The sequence below is a fragment of the Ceratotherium simum genome, chromosome 39 (assembly GCF_057802395.1).
Source record: "Ceratotherium simum simum isolate JZ-2026a chromosome 39, ASM5780239v1, whole genome shotgun sequence".
In the NCBI taxonomy this organism is placed as follows: domain Eukaryota; kingdom Metazoa; phylum Chordata; class Mammalia; order Perissodactyla; family Rhinocerotidae; genus Ceratotherium; species Ceratotherium simum.
The window spans coordinates 9,259,068-9,280,588 of NC_141938.1; the positions used below are offsets into that span (position 1 = coordinate 9,259,068).

A 21,521-nucleotide genomic window follows, 5' to 3' on the forward strand; every position below is an offset into this window, starting at 1 on the left:
CTGAACCATGAAGAAACAGAAAATATGAACAGACCAATAACTAGGAAAGAGATTGAATCAGTAATTTAAAACCTCCCAAGAAAGAAAACCCCAGGTGACTTCACTGAATAATTCTACCAAAATTTAAAGGATAACTAACAACAACTCTCCTGAAACTCTTCCAAAAAATTGAAAATTTGTACATGTCCGGCACACTCTCTGAGCAGACAGTGACCCAGAATATCAATGCCCTGCAGAGTCGGCTGGCTGTGAGTTCAAGCTCATGAGTCAATTAAGCCTCTTCATTGCCAATGGGATCCTAAGACCTGTTCTTTTAATTCCCGTTTCATTTCAATGTCCCATCATTTGGATTCTTATCACAAAATTCTTTCTCTAAATCTTCAAACTAATAGCAGTATTAGTAGAAATTATACCACTAAAATAATCATTATTATAACTCCTGCTACAACGATTGATGGAGCTCTGTCTATTGCTAGGCATGTATCTCGGCAATTATATTACCTAATTTTATTATCTCAACAGACCTGTGAGTTGAGTACTTTTCTCATTCCCCACTTTACTGTGATGTCACTTATGTAACATAAGTTTTAGCAATAGATATTGGATTGATGACACTCTTGTGAGAGGTGGTGAAGGGATTTGTACTCAGGTTGCCAGACTTTAGAGTTGACCTCATACTGCCACGTGATTTGATCTCTGAGTAGTAAAGGATTAGCTGACCTCAGAGTCAATCAGATTCCATCACTTGCCTTTTAAAAACTTCCAACTGAATAAACCTCAAATGGTTTCTCTGATTTTCAAGATCTCATCTCTGACTACATAGATATTGAGATATTGAGCTGATAGCATCCAAGAAGATTCACACTCAGGACCTGAGGTCAAGATTAAAATATACTACCTAAAACCTCAAGCTGTTAAGATTGTGGTCGTTAACATATGTGTACTATATAAAACATATGACTATGTTGATGAGACTCTCCTTTCCCCCACAATTACACGAAGATTCATAAATTCTGGAATCTGTACTATTATTCTGTGCTGTTTTGCCTTTTAAAATATTTCATACATCAATAGAGACACCAGTGGATGCAGATGTAGCCTATATAATTGACTTGGTTCTTCACATTCTCCCCAGCCTCCTCATTGCCAGATAACAGGTAAATAACAGAGATATCCCTACCTAGTTATAACAGAAAAAAAAAGGAAAAATAAGGAGAAACTGACCAGTCTAGCTTGCACTGGTAGACAAAGACCTCTCCCTATTTTCAAAATACAAATAAGGGAGCTTCAGATACCTGGGTGCCAATAGTAAGGAACAGCATTCAGTTCTCATCTGGACCTTGAAGAACAAAAAGCAAACTTTGAACCCAGGGACACAGAAAGACAGAGGGAACCACTAGTTCTCTGTCCAAAACTAATTTTTCCTGGAATGTAGCTCAGTTGTGCTGCTTACTGACCACACATCAATCAACAGTTTACTTATTGCACAAGCAGGATAGCAGTGACTGGATTGACTATTTATTAAAAGGTGCAGGACCATTAAAAAAATTGATTCTTGTCTGGCGTCAAAAACAAAACTAAATTGTAGGTGGGTTCAAGCCTCAAATATAAAAACCAAAACTAAAAATTGTGCAGATCCAGGTAAGTAAGTGTTTCATAAACAAGACCTATTAAGCACAAGGAATTATGGAAAGTATTACAAATTTGACTATGTTAAAATCAAGCACTTGTGTTCGTTTAAGGAACACTATAAAGGATATGCAAAAGCAAGCCACACACATAAAGAAGAAATTAGCAATGGATATCATGGACAAGGATTAATATCCTGGTTATATAAGGAACTCTTAGGAATTAATAATAAGAAGATAAACAGCTTGATAGAAAAACTGTAAACAGATATTTAACAGAGAGTAAAATTGAAGGACTCATAAAAAAGTGACAAGACACTCAATTCATTAATCATAAGGGAAATGCCAAATAATAAAATAACTTTTATACCCACTAGGTTGATTGTATAAATGAAAACGTGTTGGTGAAGATATGGATCACCAGGAAATTCTAGTGGGTGTGTAAAGTAGTTCAAACCCTTAAAAAATGTCTTTGGAAATATCCAAAGAGAGGTACTCCCATATACCAAATAATTTTGTTACAAGAATAAAACGTTCTTCTTCCCACCAGGAAACAAGTTAAAATACTTAAACAGATTTATTCATTCATAAATGCAGAAAACTAACAACTAAAATATCTTTGAACTTCACAGGGATACCTATCTTGTAATGTCATCATAGATAATATAATAATAGAGAGCATTGAAAATGAATAACTTACTGCTAAAACCAGCAACACTTTTAAACCTCAAAAGAACAAATATGGGAAAACAATCAAGACCCAAAAAGCACAGAGTAAGAGTCTATTTGTTCAGAAAGAAAATAATTTACAAATTGAAGAGAGATCCATATGGGATGGTAAAACAATAACATTGAATCCTATTGCCAATTATAGAGGGCAAATAGGATCAAATACTGGTCATTTCGTAGTATTCAACACCATTAAAAAGCATCAAGCAAGTTATAAATTCACATTCAGCATAGTATTTGCCATTGGGGAGAGAGAGTATGATATGACTGGAATATACTTTGAGTGGGTTCTCTGGTGATGGCATTGCTTTATTTCTTCACCCAGGTGATAGGTATACATTTCATTATGTTACTGCTCTGTAAGAAAAATACATACATTTTACACAGTACATTGTATACATTTTAACAAGAAAAATTTAGGAAAGGCCTTCGTATTCCAGATTCTAAATACGTTCTAACATTAAAGTTATACATTTCAAACTTCAAAGTGCAGCAGATTCTCAGAATGTGTTTATTAAAAGTGTGAATCCTTCGATGTCTTTGCAGAGATTCAAAGTCTGTAGTTCTGTGAGGTCCAGGAACCTTCATGATGTACAAAAGCCTCAGCTGAATCATCTTTGCAAGGGTTCTGTGGAAGTCAATGCAGGAATCTCTGCACTACAAGACATGGTGACACCATCTTGGAGCTGTCCTCAAATTGTCGTGCTGAACATAGTGCCTATCTCTCCCTTCCATGAAGATCACAACAGTAAGATCTCTGGGTACTTTCTTGATTCTCCTGGAAGACTTCCATCTTTTTCACCCACCAACCCACAGAAACAATTTTGACTCACAGCCTTGATTTTTTCTGCTTTTTGAAAAAATGATCCTCCTAATAATGCCAGCTTTCATTTTCTTCTGTGCTTTTCACACTCAACATTTCTTTCTAACAGTAAAGTCCATCTTCATAGAAAAGCTGCTTTATTCATAGAGACGTATTAAAATTTTTGCAGGAGAATCCAAAGACTGTAGCAAATCCTCTAAGAATTCAATTATTCAATTAAATTTGCCCACTCATGTTTGTTTGAACTCCAGCAGAGATGAATGAGAAATACATCAAGCTGAAGTGACCAAGGAGAAAGTAAAAAATCAGATGCATTATTACAAATAAATCATTAAGAAAGAATCATAGCAAAGTGTGATAAAAATATTACTAGCCTTTGCTCTTCCTAAACAATAATTATTCACATGATTATGTTACTCAGACCAGAAAAGCCTGTTGATAAATATTATAAAAATGGTAAGTAAATCTCACTGTTGTTGCCAATGTGAAACAATATGTGAGAGCAAGGAAGTTACGAGATTAATGGATATCATCAAGAGATAGGACACATATGGACACAGACCCTAGTTAAATTTCACTGAGTATTTTAACGTGCTAGGCATCATTGTGAACGTCTGTACTGGCTATGGGGCTGACTTCTTAACAGGAATTACATTGCAGAGGGTGACTTAGTCAAAGCCTCTCATAATAATATTTCTCCCCAACCGAAGAGAGACATTCAGAAGTAGGTAATGATTCTACTCTTAGCAATGACATGGAGATATTGACTCCATAGAAAGATCTATTATCAACAGATCTTCTGTTAACAATAGGCCCAGGGAAGGACAGTCAGTTTTCTGTTTCCAGTGATCACGTCTGGATATGATGGATAAATCTGTTGCAATCATCTGAGGCACGAAGGAAAACAGACCTAGGGTGAATCTACCACATGGAGGATTGAACAAAGCCTTGCTGTCCATGTCCTGCATACTTCCTACTTCTAAGTCCTTAGAATGAAAGATAGCCATACTTTTTTTCCAGAGTTATCAAGGTATAATTGACAAAACTGTATAAATTTAAGGTGCTCCACATGGTGATTTTGTGGAGATTTGCTATACGTATATATTGTGCATTGATTACCACAAGAAAGTTAGTTAACACATCTGTCACCTCATAACACCCTTTATTGTTTGAGCATATTACAGGCAGGGTTTATTTGTTTATTTTTAATAAACCAAAGTTCCCCTCACTGATAAAGTTCAATTATCTGTTATTACATCAAACCACTAAGATAATCTGATAATGCCATTTTATACAAAATGAAATTAAGTGTAGTGTATGTTGATGTTTCCCTGCCCACTTACAGTTTCCCAGTGACTGGGTTCAATAGTTATTGAATTGAGGTATGAAATATCAGCTTCCTTGTCTCATAGTAGTTTTAACTCTGAAGTACAATTGTCATAGCCAGAACCATGGAATAAAGCAGTAGCAGCCTCTAACCATCACCACAGCCTTGATTGTACCCTTTCCTTGTCCTACACACCATTTACAATTCCCTTCTTCTAAAAAATATTCCTTGCAAAATCATTATTAAAACTTGGCTCAGGAACTCCTTCTAAGGAATCTGACTCAGAAACTGAGATTACAGATTGGAAATTACTTGGCAAACATCATAAAGTGCAAATGAGATTTTCACCTCAAGTTAAAATGCACCTGGCCGTTATGATATCTCGTCATTAGAGAAGAAGATGGTGATAGAAGTCAAGCATTCTGGCTCACACAGTATTTCTTTCAGTTCGGTCATTCTAGAAACCTCAGCAAAAGCAGACAACACAATCCGTGAAAAGAAGGCACCCTACCAGTGATTTTTCTCAAGGATCCTTTCATGTCCCTGTTCCTCAGGCTATAGATGAAGAGGTTCAACATGGGAGTGAACACAGTGTAAATCTGCTATACAGCAAGAACTACTGCTGTCTTCCTGGAAGAGTGTGTAAATGGAGAACTAATGTACAACCCCCAAACCTGTCCCATAATAAGGACACAACTGAGAGGTGAGATTCACAGGTTGAAAAAACTCTATACTTTTTCCCCACTGATGACATTCCTCAAAATAGAGGAGGCAATTTGAGTATAAGAGAAAACGATTCCAGAGGGAAGAACACAACCAAATATGCTAGCTGTGAAATAAACCAGAATGCTATTGATAAGGGTGTCAGAACAGGCAAGCTTGATGATCTGAGCAATTTCACAGAAGAAAAGGGAGATTTCTGGGTCTGTACAGAAGGAGAGTCTCAATACCATCAGACTGTGGAGAAGTGCATTCAAAATACTAATGAACAGTGAGAGTACAATCAGTAGTCCATGGAGGTGGGGGTTCATGATGACCATGTACCTCAGTGGGTGGCAAATGGCTACATAGTGATCATAGGCCATAATCACAAGGAGAAAAGTTTCTGAACTAGCAAAAATGAGGACAAAGAAGACCTGTGTGAGGCAGCCTATATAAGTGATGCTCTGATTCTGAGTTTGGATGTTCAGCAGTATCTTGCGGATCGTGGTTGTGCTTAAACAGATGTCAGTAAAGGAGAGATTTGAGAGAAAGAAGTACATGGGGGTGTGCAGACTGGAGTCAGAGATGACAGCCAGGATGATCAGCAGGTTTCCCAGGATGGTGACCAGGTACATGAACGGAAACAGAATGAAGATGACAGACTGCAGTTCTGGATCCTCTGTTGCTTCAATAAAGAAGAATTCTAAAACACCTGTTTGGTTTCTGGGTTCCTTGTTGTTGACAAATCTGATGGAAAAGAGAGGTTAACAAACAATCAAATCTGTGATCCAACACCAGGAGCATCATCAGTGGCAAACATCATCTTGAGAAGGGAAGGAGATGAATGTATGGAAATGAAAAAAGGGTGCCTTCTTTAAGTATATTGTTACTGTTTAACAAGATCTGAAGATAATATAGCAGAGTGTCAACATTTGTTAATTCAGGAAAGGGTTAAGGGTGGTCATTTTTTTAAAAATTACACTATAATATTCTACTTATTTAAATTTTTGGTAATTTATTAGAGAAACATATAGACTATGGAGGCACCTTGAAGATTCTCTCTGGATCCTCCAAGACCTCGGTTCCACGCAATAAAAATAATGCCAAGATTTTTCAGGGACCAGGAAAAGGAAAATAAAGTGAAATTTATCAATCGTTCTGCACCCTACCGGCACCACAGGAATGAAAATAAATGTGAGGGAATTTTATTACAGTCATCCTGTTTTAGAAGAGGCAGATTTCTGCTGAGGAAGAAAATGGTACTCACCATGGTAGACTGAGTACAAGTTAAGTAGATAAGAAGTACATGCATGTTGATGCATGGTACAAAGAAAACATGTGAAGAAGATGACAGACAGTTAGGCAGGAAGAACACAGGTAACCTAATTCTAATCATCTGATGTATGTATTTGCTTCACAGCTTCCCCTGGATGAACCTGTAGTAAAATACCTGCTCTCAATTCCAAACATTGACTAAGGGACATTTATTTACTTGGCTGACATCACAACAGAATGACGCCTGACATCTCCTCTGAATGCACCATCTGGGAGATCTGTCTTCAAGAATTACAAAGAGATTGAGTGAGCCACTGAGCTCTGAAACAACAGGGATCATCTATGGGAGGGTGCTCAAGTGTGCTACTTCTTTTCTGTGGAAGGATTATTGAAAGAAGCGGTTACAGGCGGATTGCAATCTCGGTATCCACATAGGCTCAATTTCCAAAGCTCCTCATTAGCCAAGCAATTTTATTGTCATTGCGATCCAGGGCAGTGCAAACCCTACAAGACCAAGAGTCCAGAGGGAGGAGTTCAAGTGGCTGCTTTCCTGACTCTGAGGCCAGGTATACACCACTCACAATGTGATTTATAAAGTAATAGAAAAACAATCCTAAAATGCATGTGGAACCATAAAAGACTCTAAGCAGTCAAAATAATTCTCAGCAAGAAATACAAAGCTGGAGGCATCACACTTCCTAATATCAAATTATACTACAAAACTATAGTAATCAAGACAATATAATAGTAGCATAAAAACAGACATATAGGCCCATGGAACAGAATAGAGAGCCTAGAAATAAAGCCACACATATATGTCAACTAATCGTTGATAAGCACTCCAAGAACATGCCACAGGGAAAGGATAATGTCTTCAATAAACGGTGTTAGGAAAACTGGATATCGACATGCAAAAGAATAAAATTGTATGCATAGCTTTCACCATACAGAACAAAATCAACTTGAATGGATTAAAGACTTAAATGTAAGACCTAAAATCATAAAATTCTTAGAAGAAAACACAAGGACAAAGCTCCTTAACTTGGCCTTGGCAATGAATTTTCTAATATGACACCAAAAGCACAACCAACAAAAGAAAAAACAAACAAGTGGCACTACACTCTATGAAAATCTTCTGCATAGCGAAAGGAAAGAAACAACAAAATGAAAAGACAACCTGCAAAATATTTGCAAACCATAAATCTGATAAGGACTTAATATCCAAAATATATAAGGAACTCACACAAGTCAATAGCAAAAAATAGTAATCTGATGAAAAAATGGGCAAAGGAAATTAATAGGCATTTTTCCAAGGAAGACATACAAATAACCATCAGGTATATGAAAAAGTGTCAATGTCACTAATCATCAGAGAAATTCAGATCAAAACCACAATATGAAATCAACTCACACAGGTTAGGATGGCTATTATTCACAAAAAACAAAAACAAAATATAAGTTTTGGCGAGGATGTGGAGAAAAGGCAAGTCTTGTATGCTGTTGGTGAGAATGTAAATTTGTAGAGTTTTTATGGAAACACTGTGGAGGTACCACAAAAGATTAAAAATAGAACTACTGTATGTTCCAGCCTTCTCACTTCTGGGTATATATTCAAGTGAATTGAAATCGGGATGTGAGAGAGATACCTATACTCTCATGTCTATTGCAGCGTTATTGACAATAGCCAAGTTTTGGAACCAATCTAAATGTCCATCAATGGATGAATGGATAAAGAAAATGTAGTATAAACATACAATGGGGTGTTATAAGCCTTAGAAAAAGAAGTTATTCCTGCCATTTGTGACAATATTGATGAACTTGGAAGACCTTATACTAAGTATAATAAGCCAGATACAGAAAAACAAATATTGTGTGATCTCACTTGTATGTGTGATCTCACTTGTATGTGTAATCTAAGATAGTCAAACCCAGAAGCATACAAGTCAAATGGTATTTCCCAAGGGCTAGGAAGAGGGGTAAATGGAGAAGTTATGCTCTAAGGGTACAAAGTTTCATTTATGCAAGATAAATAGTCCTGGAAATCTGCTATACAGTATAGCACCTACAGCTAACAATACTGTATTGTACACTCAAAATTTGCTAAGACAGTAGATCTTATATTAAGTGACAAATAAAATAATAATAATAATAATAATAAAAGAAGATGGGTGAAAACTTTGGGAAGTAATGGATATGTCTATGGTCATGATGGTTGTAATTTTTCCACAGAAGTATACTTAGCCCCAAACTCATTGAATTGTATACATTAGTATGCACAGTTTTTTTACATATCAATCATATCTAAATAAAGTGATGTAAAAATAAATTTAAAAATATAATAATTAATTAATTAACATCATGAGTGCACTTAAAAAAATCAATCACTAAATTTCAGATCTTCTTTCTAAGCCTGGGTTGGGCAGGCTTTGTTACCACTTCCTGAGGATATTCAGAAGATACACACCAGCATTAATTCCAGGACACTCCTATTTCCTGTTTTAAGGTGAGATCCTTGAGAATATTGACGTTGGATCCTTCCAAACAAGGAAGACTTTATTGGCTTAGTCTTTGGTTTGTCAATGTATTTCCCATTATTCTTATAAAACAATGATTTGGAAAAATTATGTAATGATGTTTTAAAGGAGAATAGCTCAATAGGATCTCAATGTTTAAAGACGAATGGTAATATAAATAATCTGCTTCCCCGATGAGAGAATCTGAGCCAAGCACAGAGTGATGAAAACAGGACACTATATCAGAATCGAAGATTTGGTGTAAAGTTGGACTCAGATACACCTGAATCATTCCAGGTTCCAGCACATGCTTCCGGAACAAAGAGATTTTTACAGCTATGTGGGAAGTCTTCATCTCGACATTTGTATCATGAAACCTCATGAGGATATTACAAGGATGAGAAATAGTATCACCAAGCACAGTGCTTGACATATGGGACCTTCTTAATATTTCACCTATAGTGATTTTTTTATGTAATGAACATGACTGGACAAACTGGCAGAGTTTATTATAGGGAGGAAAGTGAGGGGTGCAACAAGAAGAAAGAAAAGGAGAGAAAGAAAGACTAATCCTAATATGGTAACTGCAAGTTTAAGGAAAGAATTCACATGCTTAAACTCCCACTGTAAATCTTGCTCGACGTATAGAGGCAGAGGAAGGGAGCAAGTCTTGGTACATTTTATTCCGGCTCATTATCTTCCACTATTTTGTTATATTCTCCTATATTACAAAATTACAATTTATTTCTTCCTGAAGGAATGGGCATTTTCATTGTGACACACACACACATGCACATACGTACACGCCTACCCACATACAGACCTATGTGTGTGTCAAAACAGTTTAAAACAATGCCAAGCTATCAACAAATTCAAGACTGTGGTTGTCTCTTGGAATGGAACAATGGAAATGGAGGAAAATAAAAATGAATGTTGTCCCTATGCAAACTACTTTGTCACTTTTAGAAGAAGACTGTTGTGGCAAATATCAAAATTTACTAATTCTGGAAAGAGACACAGGAGTACTTGCCCTGATATCCTGCGTTATTCTGCCTTGTAAAATATTTCATAGATTACTAAAGAGATATCATTACTGTGGATGTAGCCTATGGGGATTGTCTAGTTCTTCATCTCCTGTGCCACAGTCCTCATAGACAAGTAAAATGATCAAGACCAGTGGTCATCCCTACAAAGGGATATAAAGAACCAGACATGGAAGGATAAATATAAGAAGATCCTCAGCCTTAATCCCCTTTGCAGAAATTAAAGAATATTTTAAAGAATTTTGGAACATGCCTCAAAATTGTGCAAGGGAAAGTTTCTCCAGAGGATGGAAAAAAACCTTAGAACTTTAGGGTCAGAGTAGAAGATTAGCAGACTGATTAGTGTTGTTGCAAAGGTATAAGAAAACATATCAAATGATGGACAATGAGGCAGGCACTTCATAGATGAATAAAATCAAGTCATCTTCAGCACGTTCCCACTCAACCCCAGAAGGACTGGTAGATAAACACCTCTCCATATTTGAAAAATACACTAGGGAAGTTCAGACGACCTGGGTGCCAACCCTAAGGAATGATATTCAGTTCTCCTTTTGATATTAAGGGAGATAAATGGAAGCCATGCTATCAGGAAGCATGGAAACATAGAGTGAGGGGCTGGGATCTTGTGCAAAAGTGGTGGTCCCTGGGAAGAGGCTCAGGTGTGCTACTTAGTGACCTGAGCAGGACTACTGAGTATGGTGGCCACAGGCAGATTATTTGCAGTCTCTGTGGCCCTTGGGGGTTCAACATCCAAAGTTTCTCATTATTCAACTTTTTTGCTATCATTCTGATCCCAAAACAGTGAAAATTATTAAAAGCTCAGAGAAGGAATGACTTAAATTCCCTTATGTGGGATGCGAAAAGTATGCAATTCTCCTCCATATGCCTGTTTCTGATCACATCCATTCAAGTGCCTTTCACACATGGAGAAAATTTCCTTCTGTAGTTGGATTCTAGTCTTCTTTCCTAAGGTACATTCAAAAGTATACTTTATAACAACAATCTAAGGAAGACTGAAAGGATATTTAGGGTCAAAAGTATACTTTACAATATGGATAAATACATATATGTATATATATATCAGGTATCTTACTTATAAAATGCAAGTGATAACATAGCAAATATACCCTAAAAGGTATATTCTAAGGACTAATTCTATGTATGGATCGTTGCATTCTTCTTCTACATATTATATTCTGCGGTTTCTAATATATTTCCTCTAATCAAAATGGACTCTGAAAGGAAGAGTAACCTCAGCAAAATGGCAAAATGGCAGATTAGGCAGCTTAAAGCTCTTGTCCTCTCAAAGAAACAATGAGAACAAGCAAAAATTATAAGAACTGTCAGATCTCTTGAAAAGAGTCACAATTTACCTCAATCTAGTGAGTGTTGAATCAAGAAAAAAGCAGCTTCCAAGTCTTGGCTATTGTGAATAACGCTGCAATGAACACAGGGGTGCATGTACCTTTGCAAATTGGGTGGCAATTAGTATTTTGGTGGTGAACATGATGTAATCTATGCAGAAATAGAAGTATAATGATGTACACCTGAAATTTATACAATGTTATAAACCAATGTTACTGCAATAAACAAAAAAATAAAAAAATAATATAAAATAAATAAAATAAAAATAAAAATAAAATGTTCCAGTAAAAAAAAAAAATAAGAAAAAGAAAAAAGCAGCTTCAAACTGGTAGAAAGGTTTTGTGACATTTTTCCTTGCTTTTGTCCCACTCCCTTCTTGGCATGTCAGTAGTCTTAGTCTTAAACTGATCACAGCCTGTGTTCTCAATATGAGACCCTGGTCCATGGATTCAGAGGAAGAAGAGTAGATCTTTTCTCAAATCATTCTGTATGTCCATTCTAAACTGTCTGGGAGCTAGCTGAAGGAATGACACAAGGTACTCATCTCTGTTTTGCCTAACTCAGAATTCAGGCTGGAAAGGCAGTGGGCATTGTTCGAAAAATACCACAAACCAAACTAACAGCCCACATATGAATATAGTAAAAGATTAAAGTCAAAACTTAAAATAGATCAGCTAAGCCCCAGAGCACAAACAGTGAAAATTTACTTTAAGAAATTAGGAGCTTTAAAACCAGCCGAGTATATGGGAGAATTTAGAAAGCCACATGCATGCCCATGGCAAGACGTATATCAGAAAAGACCAGAGAAGATCCTGAACTTTCGCATTGATCTCTAGGATCAGTGCAAACTTGAGTAAGCATTGAAAGAGTACTGCGGTACAGATCCACTCTGTGAAGACTGAGAGAGGTGTGTTACTTCTTTTCTTTGTTTGCTTGTATCTCTCCTGCCATTCAAAGAAAATCTATCAAAGCACTACCTGGACAAAATCAAAGGACACAGATTTCAGGGACCATATACAACAAGAGTTACATTCTTTACAAATATATTTTGAAAAAGTCGCTAAATGAATAGACTACTACTACCTTCAACAATTTTTTGAATACATATATATACACACACACATATATATTTACAATGGAATATTATTCAGCCATAAAAAGCGAAGTTCTGAAACATGCTAAAACATGGATGAACTTTGAAAAACTTATGCTAATTGAAATAAGCCAAACACAAAAGAACATATATTTTATGATTCCACTTATATGAAATATCTAGAGTGGGAAGAAGCATAGAGACAGAAAGTAGACTAGAAGTTGTGAAGGGCTAGTAGTGTGGCATTTGAATGAGAAGTTATTGCTAAATAGCTACAGGTTTGCTGTTTGATTCATGAAAATGTTGTGAAAAAAGATAGAGACAATGGTTGCCTAAGGTTTTGAATGTAATTTTGCGTCAAATTCGCACACTTAAAAATCATGAAAAATAGGGCCGGCCCCGTGGCTTAGCGGTTAAGTGCGCACTCTCCACTACTGGCCCCCGGGGTTCGGATCCCGGGCGCTCACCGATGCACCGCTTGTCCAGCCATGCTGAGGCTGCATCACACATACAGCAACTAGAAGGATGTACAACTATGACATACAACTATCTACTGGGGCTTTGGGGAGAAAAAAAAAAAAAGGAGGAGGATTGGCAATAGATGTTAGCTCAGAGCCGGTCTTCCTCAGCAAAGAAAGGAGGATTAGCATGGATGTTAGCTCAGGGCTGATCTTCCTCACACACACACACACAAAAAAAAAAAATCATGAAAAATATAAGTTTTATGTTATATGTATTTTATCACAATAAAGAAATTAGACTAAAATTTAGCAAGCATTTAAATCCCTTTATAGAATATCACTATCAACTTTTCCTAATCTCAAAGTACTGGATTTGATATATTTTTCCCACATTATGGACAACTTTTTGAAATTATTGTCATTGGTTATCAATATTGTTGCAGTAAGCTGTGAGTTATGAGAGAAGCAGTCAAATTGTATTGTAATGTACCTTGTGATTGTAATTGACAGACATTGGGACTTCTTCATTACCACAATAAACTGATTTTTAGATGACTGGTGTGCTACAATAATTAAGACTTGCCACGTTAGTACAGAGGTAAATACAAGACAAGATCAGAAGATAGAGCCCAAAAACAGACCTACAAATAAGTGGGCAGTTTATGCAAGGATATAAAAATGAACTTGGATTCCTGCCTTCCATCAAAGGCAAAACTAAATCCCAAGAAGGATATTGTTTCAAATGTAAAAGCCAAAATGGTAAATCCTTCAGACTGATTAGTTGTAGGTTCCATAAACAAGACCTATTGAGTATAAGCTATTATGGAAAGTATTGGCAAATTCAACTACATTACAACTAAGCACTTGTGTTCATCCAAAAAAAAAACTATAAAAAATATCCCAAAACAAGACACACACTTAAAAAGAAATTTTCTATGCTTATAACTAACAATAGTATTCTGAAATAAAGAAGTCACAGGAATCAATAAGAACGACACAAAAGCTCAAAATTACAAGAAACAGATTTAACATAGCAAAAAAAAAAATCTGAAAACACTATCAACCATATAATACTAAGAGACATATCAATTAATAAAACCATTTTTATACCCATAAGATTATCAGTATACTTAAAAATATCTTGGTGGTGATATGAATCACCAGGACTTTCTAATGTATGTGTAGATGTGTTCAATGACTTAGGAAAACTCTTTGGAACTACTCAAAGAGAAAAGGGACTCTCTTATACCCAATATTTCCATCCCAATTATAAAACACTCTTTCATTTCCATCAGAAGACATATAAAAGCATATTTAAACAAGTTTATTCATAACACCAGAAAACTAGCTACAAGGAAACAAAATTTCCATCAGTAACAGCAAGGATATGTATTTTGAAAAGATCCCATAAATAGTGTAAAATGTCCAGAGTATTGAAAATGAATTAGTTACTGCTACCACCAACAACATGATTGAATCTCAAAAATGCAATAAAGAGGAAAACAATGAGGACAAAAGTTCATACACTAAGATTTAACCAGTTAGAAAACAAATTATAAATTGGACAGGAATACACACAGAGGTGATAAGTCAATGATGTTTAAACCTACTACATGTTTTATAGGACAAATATGATCAAATACTGGAAATCTCTTAGAATTCAACCTAAAAGAAGAACGTCAAAGAAAATGATAAGTACAGAATTCAGCATAGTGTTTAGGGGACAGAACGATGTGAGTGGCAGACGCTTCAGGTGGATTCTATAATGACGGCATTGCTCTATTTTTAACCCCTGGATAGATTATGTTTATATTCTTTCAGAACTACAGACAGATTTTATGCACTACTTAGAATATATTATATTAAAAAGTAAAATTGAGGAAAGGCCTCCCATATTCCAAATTTTAAATACACTCACCTACATCATTTTAATATCGAAGTCATGCATCTTCAGACTTCAGAGGTCATCAGAATCTCACAGAATGCTTATTGAAAAGGCTCATTCCTCCTATGTCTCTGTAGAAATTCAAAGTCGTCAGTTTTGAGTGAGGTTTGGAAACCTGTTGTGTGTGCAAAGGCTCCAGGTGATTCAACTCTGCAGGTGTTCTGTTAAAATCAATGTAGGAAGCTCTGCACTAGCAGGACCATGATTCCCAGGCAGGGTCTGTATCCCAGGCATGGTGTTGAAAATAAAACAACCCCATCACCCTCCAAAAATGACCAGAACAGAAGTCTCTCCAGCAACTTCTTTGATCCTCCTTTGAGACCTCCACTGTTTTCACCCCACACCCACAGAGGTCATTCTGACTGATGACTGAAATTTTGTGATTATGAGAAATGTGGCTGACCTAATTTGGCTAACTCCCTTTCTTCTCTCTTGTTTTGCCCTCAACATCTCTCTCTCAGTGCAAAGTAGTTCTCCCTAGAGTAACTTTCCTCATAAAGACACATTAAAAGTTTTGCATGAGAACCTTGAGTGCAGCCAATGCTCTAAGACATCAGTAATACAATTAGTTTTATTCAATCTGATCTCCGTGTGGACTCCACGAGAGATAAGCAAGAATCACAAGATCAGATGACTAAGGAAAAAAGTGAAATCTCAGATAAATTCCTACAAATCAGCCAAGAAGAAGGTTTCAAAGCAAATAACATGCCAGAAGAAGATTACCAACCTTTCCTCTGCCTACCTAAATATTATCTATTTTATTATATCACTCAGACCAGAAAAAGCAGCTGATAAATATAATACAAAAGAAAACAAATCTAATTGCTACAGTGTGTGGTACAAATCCATGAGAACAGTAGTATGACAAACATGAATATAGGCAAGTACAGAACAGAATGATACTAGTTAATTTTGTTGAGTAGTTACTATGTGTCAGGCATTGTTCTAAGTGTTTGCAGAGCTTATGTGGGTGGACTTCCCAGCAAGAAGTACACTCCATATAGTCAGTCTCAGGCTCTCAAAGTAATCATTTTCTCCACATCAGGAATGAGATTAAGAAGGGGCATATTTCCTATTCATGGTGAAGGGAGTGACAGCTACATATTCTGGATGACTTCATGCAATGTTAAGTATCAACAGACCTAGGGGAGAAGAGTCAGATTTCTTTTTCTGATCATGATGTCTAGCTACGATGCTGGCATCTGTTGCAGTGATCTGGGTCCATGAGCGAAACTACTTCCAGGAAAAAGACACTACATGGAGGAGTAAATGAATTTTCCTCTACATTCCCTACCTATGATGTCCTACTAATGAAAATAACTCTCTTTATTGTTTTGGCATATTAGAATCTGGGTTACTTTCTCTTACTAGAAACAATGGCTTCCTCAATTATCAGGGTGAAAAGTCTCATAATTATCTCTAACCACAGATAACCACATTACAGAAATTGTATAGATGATAAAACTGAGCGTAGTGGATGCTGATGTTGCCCTGCATAGATGAAGTTGACCAATGATAGGTCTCAGGAATTACTGAATTGGAGTATGAAAGAACAGGTCCTCCCATGTCTCACAGTAGGCTTGTCTCTGGGGTGCAATTCACCTGGCCCAACCGTGAGATCAGACGGAATCAAGGCTCTACTAGGACCACAGACTTATTCGATCCTCCTCCTGTTCTATGCAACTTCTGCCCTATTTTTCCCTTGATGTCCCAAGAATATCAGTATAACCATTGCCTCAGGTCAGCTTCTAACGACCCCACCAAAGACCCTAAACTTAGGGAATGGACTCATTTTTGAAACACTACAGAGCTATAAAAGCTGCAAATAAGCTTAAGCTTTCAATACCAAGTTAAAATTGACTTACCCATTATGTTATCTATTCATTTTAGAAGAAGTTGATGATGCAAGAATCAGACATTCTGGCTCACTCAATAATTTTGTCACAATGACTCATTCTAGAAACCCCAATCCAAGCAGATGACACAATCAAAGAAGAGAAGGTATCCTGCTGATGAGTTTTATCAAGACTCCCTTCATGTCCCTGTTCCTCAGGCTATAGATGAAGGGGTTCAGCATTTGAGGGACAACAGTGTACATCACTGAAGCCACTGCAGTGTTTACGGAAGAGTTAGCAAGAGTAGAACTAATGTACACCCCAAATCCTGTCCCATAGAATAAGAACACAATTGAGAGGTGAGACCCACAGGTGGAAAAAGCTTTATACTTGGCACCCACTGATGGCATTCTCAAAACAGAGAAGAGTATCTTAGTATAAGAGAATATGATTCCACACACAGGAATACCACCAAATATGCTACTTGCACAATATATCAGGATGTTATTGATGAGGGTATCAGAACACGCAAGCTTGATGAGCTGAACAACATCACAGAAGAAGAGGGGGATTTCCAGGTTTGTGCAGAAGGTCAGCCGCAACACCATTAGACTGTGGAGGAGGGGATCCACAATGCTAATGAACAGGGAGAATAGAATCAGCAGTCCACAGAAGCAGGAGTTCATGGTGAGCATGTACCTCAGTGGCTGACAAATGGCCACATAGCGGTCATAGGCCATTATCGCAAGAAGAAAATTTTCCAGACAAACAAAAGCCAGGACAAAGTAACTCTGTGTAAGGCAGCCTGCATAAGTAACACTCTGATTCTGTGCTTGGATGATCATCAGCATCTTTGGGATCGTGGTTGTGCTTAAACAGATGTCAGTAAAGGACAGATTGGAGAGAAAGAAATACATGGGGGTGTGCAGGTGAGAGTCAGAGATGACAGTCAGAATGATGAGTAGATTTCCCAGGATGGTGACCAGGAACATGGACAGGAACAGAATGAAGAAGAGAGGCTGCAGTTCTGGATCATCTGCCAATCCTAGTAGAAAGAATTCTGGAGCATCTGTGTGATTTCTGGGTTCCATGTTGTTGATGAATCTTATGGAAAAGATGGAGTGAAAATAAAATAAAATGAATGGTCCCTGGATAGGCAGCAGAAGCATCAACTGGGAACTTATTAGAAACAACTAATGGTGGTACTGCTCCAGGTCTACTGCTGTTGAAGTCTTGGGTGAGGACCAACAGTCTAAGTTTTGACAAGCCCTTCAGATGAATTTGATATATGCTTACATTTGAGAACCAGTGCTGAAAATAAAGAAAAAAAAAAAAAAACCTCTGTGTATTGTGAACCCAAGGAAATATTTTAATCTTTCCCTCTGCTAATCTCTCGCTGCATCATCATCTTTTCTCACTCTTCCTCTTCCCTCCACTTCATTTACTGGCCCTTATTTTTATTGATGATCAACTCTGTTTCCTACCTTGTGCCAAGTGCTGAGACTAAAACAAAGACGACGACGTGGTGTTTCCTTCAGAAATGTTTCTTGACTCAAGCAAACAGAAAGATGAGAATAAAGTTATCCAATCTCTCTTGTAGTGTACAGTTCCCAAACTTTGGCACGCCTCAGAATCATCGAAGGGCTTATTAAACTATGGGTGAGTTAGATCACACGATCACTTCTTGTATCATTGGGGAAGCAGGTTTAGTGAGATTATGTCATGTACAGAAAGTACATGGTTCGTTCATGGCAAAAATTAGGTCCGAGATCAGATCATCTGACTGCTGAATAGATTCACTTGACTAATCTCTGTTAATTCCTCTGGATAGTACAGAATTAGCATTCTTAAACCATCACTCAGTTTTCATAATTCCCTTTTAAAATTGCGATATTTCATCTTGAACAATGCCCCAAATCTTTTCACTTCCTTACAAAGTATGTACACCTCTCCCCATGAAGCACTGTGTGGGAGGTGCATGGCATTCATCAAAGTATATGCTCTGCACCAGAGCAAAGATTAGAAAAAGTTTCCTATAAACTTTAAGCTCGTAAGACTCTCCAATGGAAACACTACTCAACTGTGTTACCAATAGATTCTAAGACAAGCTGGAAAACTATGTCAATGAGATTCTCTGTGTCATCCTAAGGGAATTTCTTTAGATGGAATGTCACTTAAAAAAATAGCTAAATGAGAGAAAAAATGAAATGCATAGGCTCTTAAGAAAGCAAATGAAGATAACTTCAAATTTTGGTCCTTGGAGGACAGAGGCTTACGAGATAAGAGAGACTTATATGATACTTATAATATAATTGTATCATAACAGAATTGTCTCTGTAAAGTGATGTTCCTCCCTCTCAAGGTGAAAAAAGAAGTGGCCATGACAGCCTTTAGCATTAGTGTATTAGTTATATTGAAACTCGCTGAATTTAATCCAAATCAACACTTGCTTTGAGAATGAGGAAAATTTTTCAATTGTTTTTGAACAATTTTTGGTTGTAACTTAGAAAAGCCTGATGTCCTAATTTGTATAATGGGAGCTGTCATAAAAACCTACGGGGTTATTGCAATGATGAGAAATGAATGGAGGAAAAGCATCCAGTGCAGCATTCAGCCTTCTGGACCCTCGTACTGACACTTCCAATCATAGTATTTTTCCTGCCAGGAGCAACAGCTCCTGGCACATCTCCCTCTTCCAAAGGAAGCAGTGGGGTAGGGCAAGCTGAGGAAAGAAAATACAAAGAGATAACATCCCTAGATGATAACTGCAAATTTCAGGGAAGAGTTTATGAGCTGAAACTTCAGCTGGGAACATTTATCATATAGAAGAAAAGTGAAGGAAATATCAATGATATCAATATTCATTTGAATGGACTTATGAAATACATAGCAATTAAGATAAATTAGGGGCCGGCCCCATGGCTTAGCGGTTAAGTGCGCGCGTTCTGCTACTGGTGGCCCAGGTTTGGATTCCGGGTGCGCACCGATGCACCGCTTGTCCGGCCATGCTGAGGTGGCATCCCACATACAGCAACTAGAAGGATGTGCAACTATGACATACAGCTATCTACTGGGGCTTTGGGGAGAAAAAGGGGAAAAAAATTTAAAAAGGAGGGGATTGGCAGTAGATGTTAACTCACAGCTGGTCTTCCTCATCAAAAACAGGAGGATTGGCATGGATGTTAGCTCAGGGCTGATCTTCCTCACAAAAAAAAAAAAAAAGATGAATTAAATAATAAAATAAATTAGATATACACATCAATACAAATAGTAAAACCAAGAAAAATATTTTCAAATGACATAAAGTGTACATTTCAAATGACATAAAGTCTACGTGAATTGAAAAATTTAAATGTATTTTGAACCCTCAGTTACAGAGGTTTATTTTTAATATGGATTATTACAGTGAAAAAAAACAGAGGTAGCAATGAAGGACTGAGTATCTGCCAGTCAAGAGTATAAAATTCACACACTTCATCATCTTCAGTCTAGGTGTTTTATTTTGATAAACCATACAGGTATATGTGAAGCCCCCACATGATATTTTTGCACAATCTTGATTCTTTTCTTTCCCCAGGGGAACCACTACATGAACTTCATATGTTATTCTCCTGCAACTTTTATCATAATTAGTATTATTCTTCCAAAAACAATTGCATTGTTTTGCATTTTGAAAGTTTTATATAAACAAAACCATAAGGTACATGCCATTTACAATTGGCATTCTTATGTAATTTATCTTTTTTGGGGGGACGGGGGGAGATTGGCTCTAAGCTAACATCCATGCCAATCTTACTCTATTTTGCATGTGGGATGCCACCACAGCATGGCCCAATGTGTGGCATGTAGGTCCACGCCTGAGATCAGAACCTGGGAATTCCAGGCAGCTGAAGTGAAATGCGTACACCTGACCACTCTGCCATCAGGCTGGCCACAATTTATTTTTTCTTTATTGTTGTTATATTTAATACCGGTTTATTAATATTAATTACTAGAGAGTATTCCACTATTTCGTTATATCATGTTTTATTTCTCCATTCCTTAACTGATAGATATTATAGTTAATGTCTTCCTTCCTATTTGTGAATGCTTCCTTCCTACATTATGAATACACATATAATACAAAGCCATGCATGGGAGATATTACCATATTCTACTTGATATTGTCCCTGAGATGGAGACAACAGAAATGAGGGGGATACAAAAGAGATGGCTTCTATATGAACATAATTTTGTTACTTTATTAAAAAAGACCTGAAGTTGATATAGCAGAATGTCAATATTTGTTAATTCTGGATGAGTGAAGGGTGATGATATCTTTTCTTCTTATACTAGCTCTACTGTTCTTATGTAAAATACATGGTAACTTTATAAAGAGAAACATGTGTACTAGGAAGGCAGCCTGCAAAGTCTATCTGCATCTCCTCTTTCTCCCCAGTGTTTTCACAGCCCAGCTAGGGGGATAATACAAACACTCTTCTGTACAACAGTGTGTAAAGAACCAGGGACAGAAATGAGAGGAAAAGCTGACAAAACCTCTTCTCTGTGACCAATACAAGAATTCAAGTAAAAGTCAGAAAGATTTATAACAATCATCATGTTTGAGAAGGGGCAGATTTCTGATCGGAGGATAACAGATTCTTCCATTTATTAGAGAAAATAGGAGAAAAGCAGACTGGGTACTGGCGGAGTATTGGCACAAGTATATAGGAACTTGTCAACAAGACGATAGTTAAGCTGCAGTCTTATAGGATACTTGGTTCTGATCATTTCATGCATGTT

General features: G+C 36.9%; 1 protein-coding gene and 1 pseudogene across 1 annotated transcript; both read right to left on the minus strand.

The window, feature by feature from the left end:
* Positions 1 to 4,959: 4,959 nt before the first annotated feature.
* LOC106800172 (olfactory receptor 7G1-like) lies at positions 4,960 to 9,352 on the minus strand (annotated as a pseudogene).
* A 7,539-nt stretch (positions 9,353 to 16,891) lies between these two features.
* LOC106802460 (olfactory receptor 7G2-like) lies at positions 16,892 to 17,830 on the minus strand. The gene has a single exon (XM_014790463.2). It carries the CDS (start codon positions 17,828 to 17,830, stop codon positions 16,892 to 16,894), a length of 939 nt encoding a protein of 312 aa, XP_014645949.1.
* Positions 17,831 to 21,521: the final 3,691 nt, after the last annotated feature.

What these genes read in the sequence shown, in the direction of transcription:
- LOC106802460 (XM_014790463.2), bottom strand. Translation starts at nt 17,830, where the DNA reads ATGGAACCCAGAAATCACACAGATGCTCCAGAATTCTTTCTACTAGGA.